The sequence below is a fragment of the Lipomyces arxii genome (assembly GCF_038497795.1).
Source record: "Lipomyces arxii strain Phaff 12-163 unplaced genomic scaffold V1512scaffold_1, whole genome shotgun sequence".
Taxonomy (NCBI): domain Eukaryota; kingdom Fungi; phylum Ascomycota; class Lipomycetes; order Lipomycetales; family Lipomycetaceae; genus Lipomyces; species Lipomyces arxii.
In genome coordinates, this window is record NW_027117700.1 from 286,025 (window position 1) to 301,417 (window position 15,393).

Below are 15,393 nucleotides of genomic sequence, written 5' to 3' on the forward strand. Positions count from 1 at the left end.
CCCTGTTCAACGTCGAGAAACTTAGTTGAACGCTAGATTTTGACCAAAAGATCTCAACCTTTATCAATTGGTCAGTTGTTTTTGATTATAATCAACTTGGCTACTTTTTATGGCATTTGCAGTCGAACGGAATGGCCAAATACGCTCCATTTAAACCTCGTCGTCCACTTTTTGGGCTGGCACGATTCCGGGGATCGTATCGACGGAAATATCTTATGTAAGATCTTGCTACAGCGATGTGTATGAGGTACTGATGAAGAGGCAGCATTGCAGTTGTGGTGTTTTTTGTAATTCGATCTTTAAACAACAGCTTTGCCTCAAACTCGTCTACTATCCAGTTCCAGTTTCAAACTAGGCCGTCAAAACTTCTACATCATGATAATACTTTGAACAGCAAGCGTGCAGAGGCAGTACGGCAAGAGTTTCAATGGGCATTCAAGAAGTACAGACAGGTAGCTTGGGGAAAAGATGAGGTGCTACCAGTATCTGGCGGATTCAAAACTACACTCAATGGATTTGCAGCAACTTTGGTCGATTCTCTAACTACGGCGATGGTCATGAATTTGACAGAAGAATCGACATTGGCACTGGATTACGTTATTACGAACTTGAACTTCAATAAACATGACAGCACCTTGGTCGATCCGTTCGAGACCACGATCCGGTACCTTGGGTCGCTTGTTTCATTAGTCGATATTCTTGACTCGGGCAAACTCGTCGGCCCACTACCTAATCAAGGTCGATACAGAAACGGTGCTTTACGAAAAGCTCAAGATTTGGCAGAAAAATTGGGCCCGGCGTACGATTCGCCTACCGGTCTACCATGGCCTCGAGTTAACTTCACATCCAACCTCGGTGTCCATGAGGTTGACGATCTTAGTCGAGAGATTTCTCCGACAGTGGTGCCTGCAAGAGCAGGATCAAACTGGTTGGAAAATTTTGTACTGAGTGATTTATCGCAGGACTCTGTCTATGCCAGCAATGCGACTCGGGCGTGGTCTTCACTAGTATGGAATCGTAATGAAGAGACTTTTGATGGACTCATTGACTCTCCAATGGACTCTTTCTCGGGGTTCTCTCTTGGAAAGACCGTGTCATTAGGAGCTGGTCATGATTCATATTATGAATATCTCATCAAGGCTGCCATCTTGGCACCTCACGACAAGCACGCGTCAGTTTATGCAAGACGGTGGGATCAAGCCATGACTTCAACATTAAGCGGGTTAGCGTTCAGGGGTACCAAGCCGGATGCTTATTCTCTTGAAGGCCAGCGGACAGATTCGGGATATCTTTTTGTTGCACAGTATTATGACGGCACGTATATGAACGAGATGGGCCACCTGACGTGCTATCTTGCCGGAAACTTGATTCTTGGAGGAAAATATCTGAGCAGACCTGATTTGATTGAGTTTGGACTTGAATTATTGGAAACGTGCCATGCAACATACGCAAATCCGACTGGACTAGGTCCGGAGTCTTTTGTATGGGAGCCACCACCAAAGGAGGTCGATGACTCTGGAGTTGAAGGAGGATACGAAGAAGTACGTTGGTCGATCGGAGTGCCCGGTCCCCATGAGCGCGACCAGCTACGCAAGTCCGGTTTCTGGATTTCCGACGCGCGGTATTTTTTGCGTCCAGAAGTGATTGAAAGTTATTTTTACGCGTACAGAGTAACAGGTAATCCCAAGTACCAGGAGTGGGCGTGGTCCGCGTTCGAAGGTCTACAGAAGTTCTGCAAAGGCCCTTACGGCTTTGGTGAGATCCAAGATGTCAGTTTGCCTGACGGCGGCGGCGGGCCGGTTGATTCGTCTCAAAGTTATTTTATGGCAGAGACGATGAAGTATTTGTACTTAATTTTTGATGATCCGGATAGACTCAGTTTGGACGAATGGGTGTTGAGTACAGGTATGTCTTGATTGAGGCAGCGAAATAACGTACTAACAAACTATGCAGAAGCACATCCATTTAGAATCAGGTGAATTTTATTCTGCGGCGTTTCAAGCATACACGGGTCAACGGTAATAAGCAATTTGTAAATATATAAAGTCAAGCACATATTACCATTGCATTAAAACACTTCGTGAGTTTTTTGTTACTACACACTCAGTCCTCTTCTCTGAAAATGCCTAAGCTAGTTTTGCTGCTTGACAGCGCACCGCCAAGCTTCATTTTTCCAAACCGTTTTGTCACGCTCCCCATCCTGCTCGAAATCGACGACCCGTTTGTTTTTTGCTGTTGGGTTATCGTGTTCATTGACAGTGAGTCAGGCTTATTTCGAAACATTGTGAACGTAGCCGCGGTGGATATACTAGATATTGACCGCTTGTGATCAAGTCGGTGTGCTGAAAGCGAAGGCGCGTGCGTGTATGGACTGTTTGGATGGGCTATAGACGGCGTAGAGATTACCGTAGCAGACTGTGTCCGGGTGTGGGTGCTGGTAAATGTATTTGATCTTCGCATAGACGAGTTCTCGCTGCTACCGACTGACGGTGTCGCGGTCTGCTGCGGAGACAAAGTCAGGCTCGATTTGAACTCTTCGCTTTGACGTTTCTGTGCTAGTCCAGGCACGAGCTGTGTCCCCTCAACCGATCGTCCTTCGTCCTCGATGATTTTGAGTTCAGATTCAAAATTGCGCTCAAACAAAGCGCATAAACTGTCGTGCAACGGTCTAAGCGAGTTTGATACGACTCGTGAATGCACCAGCATCGCGTACTTTAGCACTACGACGTAATCCAATAATGCTGCTCTCAAAGCCTCGCACTGCTTCACCATCTCCGGATCCAAATCTCCACTATAGATGCCGAGCAAATTTCGATACTGCTGTACGCCGCCATTGACGGGTGCGTCGACAGATCCAGAAACAAGCATGCTCAGCTGAGCACTATACGTCTCTTCATCTCGCGCAGCAGCCGATCTGCGCGCGGCCAGCAGGATCTCGCTGGTCTTGCTAGTCACAAGCTGTGCCGCGTTTGTCACAGGCGACACACGGATGGTTTCGGAGGATACAATTTCGCTCCGGCGCAAAATAGCTGGAAATTTCTCCTTGGTTGTGAAGATTGTTTTCTCGATCCACACGTCTGCTGCGTTGGACGACCTCGCGTCAGATCTTACCGGACGCAGAACCGAGAATAGTTGCATGTCGCAGCGCAAAAAGAAATCACGCATATTCGCCGAAAGCCCAGTAGTAGCCGCCAGTTCTGATGAAGGTTCGGGCGTAACCGCAACGATTTGCAAAAACTGCCCTTCTGTCGTCACTTCGTTCTCAAAGATAGAAGAGACTGATGAAAGCGACATTGCTGAAACGCTAGAAAAGTGTCTGTTGGCTTCTGGCGTTGGTTGGGCTAAAGGAGATTTTGTCGTTACAACTTTAGCGTCAGGGTAGATGTTTTGCAGCCTGTCAGTGAACTCGGCAAGCTTCTCCCATCGACTACCCTGCACAATAAATTGTTTTCCTCGCAAAGATTTGTGAAAGCCAAGCCCTTGATAAACGACTTGGAAGTATTGTGGATGTGCTTTTGTAGCAGCAGATGCAGACAACTCGTCCTGATACAACTTTGCAATCATATTGGAAGTTTTTGACAGTTTCACAAGATCAAAAGACACCTGTTCATACTTGCTTGCCAGTTCTTTGTAATGCTGCAAGACTAGTTCTGGAGATTGCCCCAACTCGAAAAACTTAATCATCTCTAGAGTCAAAGCTTCACGCCGTTCAAATGCAGACTGAGCTGGCAGCTCGGGCTCTGCTAACGCAGGCAAGAGCTTGGTTTTGCTCCAATCATACATATTTGCATGCAACCCTAAAGTAAGGCCCGCTTCTGCGTAATGCCCACTATACTGCTGTACATACACAAGCTGTTGCACGTAACTAATAAAAGTATCTTCACGGTGCAGGTCTTTCAAAAATTGCATCAAATTTAACGTGCACAAAATTCGATCGTCGTTATAGGCGTCGCTGTCAGGGAGCGTATGCAACTCAAGCAGTAGATCAAGTAAGCGCGAAATGGTAGATAGCATTGTATGTACAGCGACTCCAAGAGGCTCTTGAGTTAAGGGGAATTTTTTGTAGAGCGCACTGATAAACTCATTTTTCATAAAGCTATCTGCTCTTCCTTTTGTTTTGAAAATCTCGTCTAGCGCCTATTATCGTTAGCATCAACAGTAACAGCGAAGACATAGACATACATCAATTATATCGCTTTGAAAATCAAAGAGCTGGTGCTTTACAGTCCACTCTGACACAATCATGCTGCGTAGCACGTTCACGGCCTGCGCTCGTAGTACCTCGTGACGCGAAACCCACAACCTCACAATTCCACCTACAAAAGCCTTGTCACCGCAAGTTTTTGTAGTTCCAAATCTAGTCTGAAATCCGCCGGTGTTTAAGCCCACGGACTCGGCATCGTGATTGGTGCCAATCTTATTCCAGAGCTTTGTCAACAACAATGCACTGCTTTCCCGGATATCACCTGCAATTGTCCACACTGCTCGCCGTTTTTGAGTTGTGAGATTTTCAATTTCAAGCGCCGGCGAGCCAGCAAGCTTGGATAGCGTGTCGAAGTACATGAACCATACTGCTACAAGCTGGTCATCAGCCTGGCCATCAGGAGGCACAAACTGTTCGAGTAAGATCAAAGAAATGAATTCAAGACATGACATGACCGAGCGATGTAAGAACATATAAACGGAAATCCAGCTAGTTGGAATAGCAGCACCCGATAAGGCAGCGTTGCAGACCTGTAATAAGTTGCCCAAAAAAGTAAGAGCCTTGGTTTCAGACAATAACTCTCCGTTGTTAGTAACCGAGCCATTGTCATAGGTCGCAAACTCGGATAAAACTGCGACCAGTAGCATCAATTCAATTGACAGTTCATCAAACGGAATTTTTTTGACACTCGTATCCACCGGCTTTGCATGTGGAAACGGGTACGATTCTGGGAACAAGGTGGAATACTCATTCTTAAACTTTGAATTACCGGTGGTATGTAAAGATCCTCGCTTGGACTCATTTTGCAACGATATAAATGTGGAGGCTACGTCCGGCAGCAATTGAACATAGAGTGCACATGTTTCCTGGTCTGTTTTCTGTTCATGCCAAAGCAATTTAAATTGCTGGGCTAAAATTGACGAACATAATCTGATTTTTTCGCGCCACGCATTGAAGGCGGTAAACCCATCAAGGTCAGCCTCAGTCGCTGGACACAGATATGGTCGCACCCAGTAGATGGTTTTGGAAGCAAGTTGTTTGCGCAGCTCTTTAGATGATGTAAACATCCAACTTTTAGAATACGACTGCACCAAAACCAGTCTATGCATTGATAATTTAGAGTCATTCTTGCAACCTAATGCGCTAGCTTCCATAAACTCTGTCGCCATGTCCAGAATCTGTTCTTCAGTATACAGAGACTTAACTTCGGCTAGATATCCGGAATAATGCTGGAGGGCTAGCGTCTGGTTTGCAATGGCAGTAGACATAGTTTCTAAATCAAGGCCAGTAGCGTCATATCCCACAATCTCAGCCAGTTGGTGAAACACTGCTCTAAGAATTTTCGGATAAGTTCCGTGCTCGATCGATATGACGTCTTTGGCTTGAGACTTCTCCCAAGATGTAACAATAAAACGAATAACGTACTTGCCAACTCGTAGAACCTCTCGCACAACTGGGCCTTTTACCGGATCACTATGATTGCCCAGCAGCCGCTGCAGTGCATGAAGCACCGGCGCTAGCGATGCAGGATAGTTAAAATGATAATTCATGTATTCATCCAACATGAATCGAACGTTAGGCCTAAGTTATTAGCATAACCAGTCACGCAACGCAGCCAGCATACTTTTCTGATAAAATAGTCAAAACATGCGCGAGTGCTGAAAATCCGGCGTCTTCAAAAACGGCATCTCCATGCTTCCACGCAATGATACCAAAAACAGAGTCTAGTATCTCCTTTAAAAGCTTCACAACCTCATTTTCATCCGCAAAAGTAACTTGCCTTAAATCGTGCAAAAGCTTATCTGTGCTTCCACTTCGTGCTCTTCTCCATTTAATAATGCCAATTAAAGTAGCGTCCGCCGATAGTTCCGTGGAAACCAGACAGCTTTTCAGTTCAATCTGAGCGATTGTTGTCCCATCTATGCTGACAACAGGCAACATTCGTACATCGTCGTTTGCAATGACACCGTCATTCCAAAGAGAAAAAATAGCACTACCAATAGACTGTCCGCTTGGCGTGCATATTGATAATATAACATCTGCGTTTCGTCCTAACGGAGAAAGAGAAATCGTTTCACCAATCTGTTCACCTTTGGAAATGATGCACGAATTCCATTCCGTTGAACCCTTGCTTTCTGTATCTGAGAGATTTAGCTCCGAGTTAGATGTTACTGAAACGTAAAAAAGAGATCCCGGCTTATAGGGACTGAAAAAGTTAACTTTAGAGATTGTAAGATACATTTCATCGCGAGACACGGTACTCAGAGTCGTGAACAACGGCTTGGGAAATTTGGTAACATTGCCGAACAAAGAAGTCAGTGTCGTTTTCAAAATCTGAGAACTTGGGGATACAAAGGCTCGTAAGGCAACTGTAATTCGGTCCATTTTTGGAGAACGTACACTAATAACGTTAAAAGGTCCTTATGAAATAGCGCTCTTAACACTTACATTCCATCTGATTGACCAGTGGAAAGTCTTTTTCGGAGAGTGCCCCATCCACCTGTAGCTTCATCTGCACTAGATGATAGTACTCTAATGATCAAATCTCTTTCAAAGTTTGTCTTCTCTCTCAGCACGCGGCCAACATCAACCATTCCCAAAGCCACGCCTCTTCTAGCTTTGATTGTGTATGACTTCCTTACTATTCTGTTGTCTAGATCAATTGCAGAAGTGACTTGCGTTGTAAGAAACACTGTTTCGTAAATTTCTGCGACGATAAATAGTTCGTCATTTTGAACCGATGTAGGGAGATCAATGAACAAAGCCTGCTCGTCATGAACGTTCTCTCCTGTAGCGCAAATAGCCTCAGATACAGGACCGGCCTTATTGCATAGATACATTTTTATCATCATTCCTTTTTCCCACTTGCCACTAATTTCACCAATGCGTACCATGAGATGCAACAAATCAGCATTTTCCGAAGATTGAGACTTGACATGTCCAGTTCGCTTATTTGACCCATGAGTGGAAAGAGCCATAAGCTGCTGTTGACGAAAAAAATAAACCAGATCTGTATCTCTACCAGTCTCAATTTTTCCAGTTGCTTCGTTACGTACAATGACTTCACCAGTCAGCAGCTTGTTCCCTCGAATCAGTCCCCAAACAGCGGTCTTAACAGCATCATTTTTCTCGGCATCTGTTAGTATATCAGACGCGAGCTGCTTGTATAACTCCGAGATGTTGCCAACTAATTGGGATATTGACGTAAGCTTGTGATAGCTTTTTGCTTCGGATCTGAAAAAAGTATGAATATGATTTGGACACCATTCTCGCAAAGTAGCAGAAATTTCCGACAGAATTGGCAGTGAATTGTCTTCAAGCACCGGGCTATCAAGAGATGACGGCAGACCAGGTGGTGTTTTACAACTGACATTGTTGAACTCTGGTGCTTCTTTCAATGTAACTGCTGAGGCTGGAAAGATGCCAGCATAGACTCGAGGCTCCGAAGACTTTGCATTCAAAGAAGGGTAAGCAAGAAGGTATCCTCGATACCATAATGGGTTTGATTTTGTTGATTGTTCGAAAACAAAGACTCGATCACTTAATCGAAGTGGGATCGATGAGGACGAGGTAGGAGCAGTAGGGTTTGGAGTGAAGCACGCGGTTGCCAAACCAGGCACAGAACGAGCAAAGGGGACCCATTCCATTTGGTTCCAAACTGAGCCAGTATACTGTTTGAATTGGGGAATTGCAGAAAGAAATTGATGAATTCGATTCTCGAGCAAGAATCAGTCGATTTCAATTACTTTACTACACTGGGACTTAGCGTGAAATGTAAAGTTGAATGGCGCAAGTCGCCATGGCCTATTTTTGAGTTCACTAGAGAAACTCACTGACAAACGCTCTTGTGACCCAAGCAATTCATTGTATTTATATACTCAATTGAATTCTTTCATGGTATTTATTTCTATATTATATGTTCTTACTCCATAGTTAATTCCTAAATGCAAAAATATTGACAAAATTGCATATCAAGCTTGAGCTAACCAAAAAAGATTTTTACCCTAATCCGATGTACGAGGTGTGAGCTGTGTTACTCAAAATAATGGGATCTCATCCAATTGTCCTGGTAGTAATGTCCCCAACCTCGAACTGAACTACTTTTATAAGCACATAGTGAAATCTGAGTTGGTCATGTCATAGTAAAGCGAGAGAGTCACATACTCGGTCAGCCCAAGACGAGCTGTTGCTCCATCTTGGTTCAGTCCACGTAGTTCTGATAACTGTCCAAGTTCGATTCCAGCCACCAAATTCTCGCAGATAAACGCACCTGTCAAAAACGCTTTGAAGCACGATCCGACATGACAGCTCAGTTGGTTTGCCAGAAAGCATTGTGACTATTTTAGCATCTGGTAGTGTGACTGCACCGACCACTATCAAACTCCAAGCCATTGTGCGTTCCAGTTCTTGTTGACACATGGAGTCTGACATGTCTGCATCCATGTTAGCCTGTGAATGAGAGAGGAAATTCTTTGCAACAAGTTCACAAAATTGGGCTACGCAATCTTGTACTTTTTTGGATTGCCGGATCTGCGCATGTGTACCTTGTCCCATCGAGCAGGATAAGTAGACAATTACAGCAAGCCTAAACATTTGGCTGCATCTTTCTGTCGTTGACTTTTCGGCGTCTGGATCAAGTACGAATCCATCAAGCGCACATAAGACTGACTCCAGCTCTAGAACAGATTTGGTACTTTTTTCCTGTTCGTGATTTAACGAAATTGCTTTAGATAACAGCAATAGCAAATACGTCACTACCGGCACATCGGTACCGGCTCCAGTTTTGAAAATTGGACTGCCGTGAAGGTGAGCTGTCAGCATGTCGGAATATATCCCTGCGAGAATTTGCGGGTGTGTAGACATGGATGCTAGCACCAGATCGGTATACATTGCGTGAGCGACTACAATTCGGACAATTGGGTGAGAGATTGGTGACCGGGCGCTAAGAAGACTCAAATGAGACACCAGTCTTGATAGTTTCTGTAGCGACGACGTATCAATCAGCCCAATGAGCCTGTTCAAAGTGAGCACGTTCCAAATTAAAAACATTGTAGTTGCCAAATGCTGCTCGGACAGACTTTGTCTCGGTGTTGCCATCACGATGTCTACTTCGCTGTCGATTCTAGCTTGCACTGACTGCAAAAATGAAAGATTTTCAAGTCTTGCATGTTTTTGTTCAACAACAGATCTATAGACCGAAGCAAGATCGCACACGCTGCGCCAAAGCCATTTGTCTCGAATCACACAGTCATACATGATAAGCTTGACATCGACGTTGTCGTCTGCTTGCAGGAACAGTGCTGGAAATAGTAGACGTGCTGTCATACGGAAATATATCAGCGCCAAAAAAATTTGAGTTGGAGGGTCCATTGACTCATCGAGCACAGAAGACGGAACTTCATGCACGTATAGCGACAAAAGCGACAAAGTCGTCGGCTGAATTTGGAGCGAAACAATGTCGATGTCTAGAAATCGAGGAAGAGCCTGCAATCTTGCTGATTGCATGAATCTAATGTCTGCTGGTGGTGACAGCGACGTCACTGAAGACAGTTCCTGTATATCTTCACGCATTGAAGATTGTGACAAGTTTCGCGTCTGTGACCTCGCTTCTGCCGATGAGTCAAACGAGCCTTGACGCGTTTTATAGGCTCTAATGTTTTGTCTGATTGTTTGACGCATGCTATCCATAGCTTGTGGCGACTTCATGAACTCTGGTCTTACACCGTATCCATCACAGGTCAATGATAGTCTGATACAGGCCGAACACGCGGGCCGTTCTTCAGGGCATTTTTTGCGGCGCAACCTGCATGTCCAACATCCTGTGAAAGTTAATTAGCGTGAATTTCACTTCAATATTGTGAAGCGTAAATACCATTTCGGCTTCGAGGCACAGATGCTCGTCGTCTATGTCCTGGTGTAAAGACTCGTACTCGTGTACTTGTTGCACTAGACACCTCAGGTATCTGAGTAATTACTCTATCGTTGTTTTTTGTAGTCTGCTGCGTATTTGAAGCCCCGGCAACAGGTTGCACTGTGCCAGTTCTGATAGTACGAGGCTGTAGCGGATACTCAAACGTTGACGGCGCGGCAGCCGTTGAAAACAAGGATGTAGGCGAAGCCAAGTACTCGACTCCTGTAAAAGCTGTCAAAAAAGGCGATAAAGCGGAAGTACTTTGACTGGCAGATGTAACATTGTCTGGATGATATTCGTTACGAAGATAATAGTGCTGCATTTCGCATAGAGCATTTGAATGACCGTGAAATGATGCAAGGTGGGGCACAGACCTTCTAGGTCGTACAAGAATACGGACGATATGGGTTGTAGCACAAATAGCTGAAGGGTTAGAGATCAAAGACTGGACAAATAAGGGATAAACTGCGGTTGAGTGAGATGGGGCCGTGATGAGCTGGAGACTAATACTTCGCTTGCGCGCGTATACCGCAGATGTCAGTTATTTCGCTTAATAGACCAAATTACGAACGACTATCTTCAATTATAGTTATGTGATGCTGTTCTACTGAACTTGCAAAATTCATTTATTAAATAAAACAAAGAATCTATACAATCTCACGACAATCTAAGCCACCGTTATTTGGCGATAACGGTTCATGAACATAAACCCCCTAAACCGGACTGTGGCTGCCACGTGGTAAACCAACTCCGCATACCTTATTTATGCCATGATGAACTTATTCTTGACCCTATATTTCAACAGTTAAGACTACAAGCATAAGAAAATTAAAGTCTGTTTGTACTGTAATTTCTGTTTGTATTACAATTTTCTCTATCAAGATTTGTGTAATAAAAAGTCAGCAGTCAAATACGGAGATCTTGCTGTCAACATGTCAATAAAAGCTTGGAAGCCACGTTAGCGACGCGCTAAAAATTAGGGAACCTCGGTTTTGAGTAAATTCAAGAAGGTGACAAATAAGTTTGAAGAGTACCGCTGTAAGAATATTCTATTTTGGAGATGCGATCAATTGTATACGATAGGGGCTGATCCATTTCATCCGGGCTTTAACATGCTTAAAACGCAGTATACTAGACGGTTTGATAACCCCATGTGTAACGTAGGCCATCTGCAAAAACTATGGATCAGAATTTGTGATTGGCATGACTCAACGTTAATTAAAAGTGCCGGATTAAACTGCAGCCGTAAGCAGCCAAACAAGATATTTCATGTAACCTGTATACATAGGAAATAAGAATGATCTTGAAGCTATTTACATCTCCAAGATCGTGTGACTTAACCTCTCTTGCTCACCATGCTTGGTCATCGGTAGCCCTCGTTTGTATCTCGAAACATCGCTCTCAAATGTATGTTTAATGTCGTCTGGATGCATCCCAAAGCTTTCCAGCGTCAATAATAGCCAATTGAATGCATGCTCGTTTTTCTCGGCTAATGCTAACCGACCGAGAATCACTAGGGTCACAATATTAGGTCTAGGACAGCCATCAAACAACGACATGTCTGGCTCGTTACGCGTGATGACCTGAAACTTGTTCGTTCGTTGCTTGTCATTAAGCATGTGTTCTCTTGTGCTTGCAATCGCGCTGTGCGGGCCCGGCTCCAGAAACAGTTCAGGGAGAATTGCCGACGTCTTTGAAAAGCGGAAATGGTTTGTGAATGTTGGTCTGTCACTGATGTTTTCAGATAATGCACGAGCGGCTATACGCATTTCTGAAGTAGCAAACGCCGGCAATGCTCCGTGTTTTCTAACTGGATGTTCAATCAACTTCCGTACGACTTTTATTGCACTAGAAACGCCGGTTGTGCGAGCAACAAAAGTCAACATCATGTTGAGATAATACCCGTCGCTGTCTCGCTTACTTTTGCTGGCTGCTTTAATCGCAAAACTATCAGCCTTGTCCAACAGAGCTTTGCCTAGCACTGAGCGCCAAACACTGGGCTGAAACTCCTCAGGCAGATTTTGCACAAACTCAGACGTGAGCTCTAATCCGTCTCTGTCGTACACCTGATCAGCCAGCATGCCGAGCTCCTCGACTGATAAATTGTTATAGACCGGCTTCTGTAACATGGCAATGACCGCATCTCGACCGTGGTCGTCTTTCATGCGAAGGCTGTAGAACAAAAGCTGCCGTAACATCTGTCGTGAAAATGGCCGTGGAATCAATGCTATCAGCTGCTCACCAAGACCAGAATTTTCTGTTCGAGCACAGAAATTAACCAGTTGCTCTAGCATGACCGGCGCCAAAATAGTTTTTTTGTCCATGCGCGCAACCAGCTTGTTGGCGTCCATGTACATTCTGTTCCTGGTCAGCTCGTGCAACAAGTCCGCCATCAGTGCCGGTGGATGTGCAGACATTTGCTCTTCCTGTTCAAGCATCAAATTTGCATTTCTCAATGCACCAGGAACATTCTTAGCCTTTAAATGCTGTTCAATAACTTTCCAGTAAAACGACAGTGGAACTTGTCGAACGACAGTTTGCTCTCGGATCATTTGAAGCACTGCATCTGGTCCGCTTGAAATTGTTGGAGGTCGATAGTTCAATTTGATTGAAATCTCCATCAGCTTAAATTGCTGGCCAGTCGTAAGTTGTCCACCGACTTGAAGTAGATGCTTCCAAAGCTGCACGACATGCTCGGCTAACATCGGATCTCGCTTCATTTCTAATGTGGACAAAATGTGGTCTATGATCATATTAATCAGCATCGGCGGTATCAACCGTGGCCGTTCTTCTTCTGGCGCGGCCCGAAAAAAATTAATGACCATGGAACCACACAAAAAATCATGCCGAAACTCCAAAGCCAAATGCAAAAGAATCATAATTAACAACCGTCTCGCTCCTGCCACTGTCTGGCGAGCAATGATACCAACCTGTCTTAGCAGCCAACGGTCAGGACTATGATCGTATTGAAAGTCTGGCGGACTCAGTAGCCTGCATGCACGTTTAAGTTCCTCGCAGTTTCGAATACTGAGTAATAACTGCGCCATATTCTCGGGAGCAATTTTAAACGTTAGTTTTGACAATGCGTCCAAAGTCGAAACCCGCGCCAGCTCTTGCCCCTGAATGATGGCGCATAGTTTTTGCAGTAGAAGCAATTCTGTGCCAGCCTGAGCGCGGTTAAAGTCCTCGACAAGTAAATCATAGCGTTTAAACTTTAGTAGTGGCACCAAGTTCTGTTTGGCGAATTGATGCACTTTCTTAGCCGTGCTTGCGTCTATACGAACTTGCCGTAGAAGCTCAAGACAGATTCCAAGCGTGAGCATATTGTTCTTTGACAAAAAGCTTAACCGGAATCTCATTGGTCCATCTGGAATAACAGGCAAAATTGCTGCTGCAAGACCATCCTCCATATGAAATTCGGACGCAAGACGTAATTTGACATCTATCGTCTGAGATTTGTTTTCTGAAAACTGTTCATTCTCTTTACGCACGCCTATTACAGACTGTTCTAATTTCGTTGTATGTGTTGTGGGTGCTGCTTTAAAATATACACTCCGTGGTATGTTTGATTCAAAAAGTGGTTTCGGCTCTCGCTGCATAGCTGTTCCAAAATCATCGTCTGATGCTTTCGCATCTGTCATTGTTAATTTCTCACTCTTACTCGGCAAGATTTACTGACCTTGTACGCCATCACCTAAAAACAGTTCTCGCATAAACTCGTCCGAACTGGTTCGTAAATCAAGTAGTTCTGCAACATCACTGTTGGTAAACTTGAATGCATGCTTCCGTCTGTGTTTGGACCATGACTGTTTTTGCGGCACTGGAACTGACGGCCGACTGTTCTCGCGCACAGTATACAAACGCGTCGTTACCATGCGATGCAATGCACAGCTGACCCCAGCCCGAGTCCGCAATTGACCTCGTCTAGGCCGCACCAGTGGCTGGTCGAATGCAGGAAGAGCACACAACTCTAACCAACTGAGCTGGTGGATTAGCCGGCGGGTTAGCTCTCGACGCATGGACGGTATCCTCGCTCGTCAAGTCTGTGCGCCCAAATCAAACTGCGTGCACCAGCGCTTCCAAAATATGTTAAAACCACTAGCTGAATGTGTCTACAACTTGCAAATAAATTCATGGACATGTGATTTCGGCTGCTAAAAATTTGACAGATAGTTCAGACTTAAGCAACAAGTTTGCTACGCAGCGTTAAAAACCACGCCCCTAATTTTCACAAGCGTTCTGTAAATATCTGTCAAAATGGTTACTGATTGTTTTTTGTAGCCCAAATAATTTTATTGGATTCAACCATTCCCGCTGCTGACATTATATTCAGGGGCTGAGGTTTTCGTATGTTTACTGTATTAAGGTTGCGGCGTGTGTTTAGGTCAAGGTTTCCGAGATTTCAAGCTTGGTGGTACTTGATTGAAGATTGCTAAGACGTGATTGTTTGTACCACTAAGAAACAGCATATGAACTGGCACAGGTTGCGAAGATGGACTTTTAGTGACCACCGCTGCTATAACTGACGAAGGCATGAGTTTCGTAGAGATTGAGATGATTTAAATTGACTGGCGAAGTCGAGTTTGGTTTTCGTTTAGGACTGGGCGGCAAATTCCTTTGGAGGTGTTCTCTTATGTACGACTTCGGTCGCTGATCAGATGCTGTCTGGTATGCGATAGATATGCATCAGTTGTATGCGCAAAATAGTGAAGGTAGGATCAAGAGCAGGATCAACCTATGGGGTGTGTGACATATGGACTCCGGACGAATTAAGCGAGATTAAGACTGACGAAGATCTGATTATGTTGCTAGCCACACAGGTGATAGGGAATGCTGCTACGCTACAGTATGATTGAACGGTCGTATTTCTGCATCGGTTGACGATTGTCTTGCCAAATCTGCCAGATATTTGACTTTGAGATCTCTTTAGGTAGTTATTGGATTAATTTGTCTAATCCCCTTGGCTGTAGCATTAGCCAGCTTGTCGGTCTCGCCATTGTGGTCAAGACCAGCGACTTTCCAAATATGGTATTCAAGACCAGAACTTCAACTGCCAATCACTAATTTGAGCAGGTTTTGTGGGTTTCTATCATTGTAAGTTCGTTCTGATTTCGTTTGTGTCCACGATTAACAAGAGCTGAGTTGGTACGGCGCGTTGTGTGTATGCACATAATTAAACGTGGTTATATGGCTACAAAACAAAATTCGTTCATGAGTATGATACTGGCATGTATGAAGATGTAAGAATTGATTTATTTATCGTGCCAACCATCAAACT

The 15,393-nt window shown here is 44.5% G+C and overlaps 4 protein-coding genes across 4 annotated transcripts; 1 reads left to right on the forward strand and 3 right to left on the reverse strand.

The window, feature by feature from the left end:
* The first annotated feature begins 11 nt into the window (after window positions 1-11).
* Window positions 12-2,190, forward strand: V1512DRAFT_255950 (glycoside hydrolase). Its single transcript, XM_066914899.1, has 3 exons — window positions 12-217; window positions 266-1,905; window positions 1,954-2,190. The coding sequence occupies exons 1-3, from the start codon at window positions 132-134 to the stop codon at window positions 1,977-1,979; spliced, it is 1,752 nt and encodes a 583-aa protein (XP_066774031.1). The 5' UTR covers window positions 12-131; the 3' UTR covers window positions 1,980-2,190.
* On the reverse strand, window positions 1,751-7,961 carry V1512DRAFT_255951 (uncharacterized protein). The gene is made up of 4 exons (XM_066914900.1): window positions 6,653-7,961; window positions 5,829-6,605; window positions 4,183-5,785; window positions 1,751-4,137 (listed from the first exon to the last, which is right to left on the reverse strand). The coding sequence occupies exons 1-4, from the start codon at window positions 7,849-7,851 to the stop codon at window positions 2,104-2,106; spliced, it is 5,613 nt and encodes a 1,870-aa protein (XP_066774032.1). The 5' UTR covers window positions 7,852-7,961; the 3' UTR covers window positions 1,751-2,103.
* Window positions 7,962-8,100: 139 nt separating this feature from the next.
* V1512DRAFT_255953 (uncharacterized protein) lies at window positions 8,101-10,739 on the reverse strand. The gene is made up of 2 exons (XM_066914901.1): window positions 10,077-10,739; window positions 8,101-10,023 (listed from the first exon to the last, which is right to left on the reverse strand). Exons 1-2 carry the CDS (start codon window positions 10,435-10,437, stop codon window positions 8,342-8,344), a joined length of 2,043 nt encoding a protein of 680 aa, XP_066774033.1. The 5' UTR covers window positions 10,438-10,739; the 3' UTR covers window positions 8,101-8,341.
* Window positions 10,740-11,428: 689 nt separating this feature from the next.
* Window positions 11,429-14,134, reverse strand: V1512DRAFT_244745 (uncharacterized protein; the record flags this gene model as incomplete). The annotated part of the gene is made up of 2 exons (XM_066914340.1): window positions 11,429-13,749; window positions 13,795-14,134. 2 exons carry the CDS (start codon window positions 14,132-14,134, stop codon window positions 11,429-11,431), a joined length of 2,661 nt encoding a protein of 886 aa, XP_066774034.1.
* Window positions 14,135-15,393: the final 1,259 nt, after the last annotated feature.

Coding starts and splice junctions, on each gene's coding strand:
- V1512DRAFT_255950 (XM_066914899.1), top strand. CDS start 132: ATGGCCAAATACGCTCCATTTAAACCTCGTCGTCCACTTTTTGGGCTG. Junction 218..265: donor TATCGACGGAAATATCTTAT/GTAAGATCTTGC, acceptor ATGAAGAGGCAG/CATTGCAGTTGTGGTGTTTT. Junction 1,906..1,953: donor CGAATGGGTGTTGAGTACAG/GTATGTCTTGAT, acceptor CAAACTATGCAG/AAGCACATCCATTTAGAATC.
- V1512DRAFT_255951 (XM_066914900.1), bottom strand. CDS start 7,851: ATGGAATGGGTCCCCTTTGCTCGTTCTGTGCCTGGTTTGGCAACCGCG. Junction 6,606..6,652: donor ACTGGTCAATCAGATGGAAT/GTAAGTGTTAAG, acceptor TAACGTTATTAG/TGTACGTTCTCCAAAAATGG. Junction 4,138..4,182: donor TTCAAAGCGATATAATTGAT/GTATGTCTATGT, acceptor TAACGATAATAG/GCGCTAGACGAGATTTTCAA.
- V1512DRAFT_255953 (XM_066914901.1), bottom strand. CDS start 10,437: ATGCAGCACTATTATCTTCGTAACGAATATCATCCAGACAATGTTACA. Junction 10,024..10,076: donor TGTGCCTCGAAGCCGAAATG/GTATTTACGCTT, acceptor TAACTTTCACAG/GATGTTGGACATGCAGGTTG.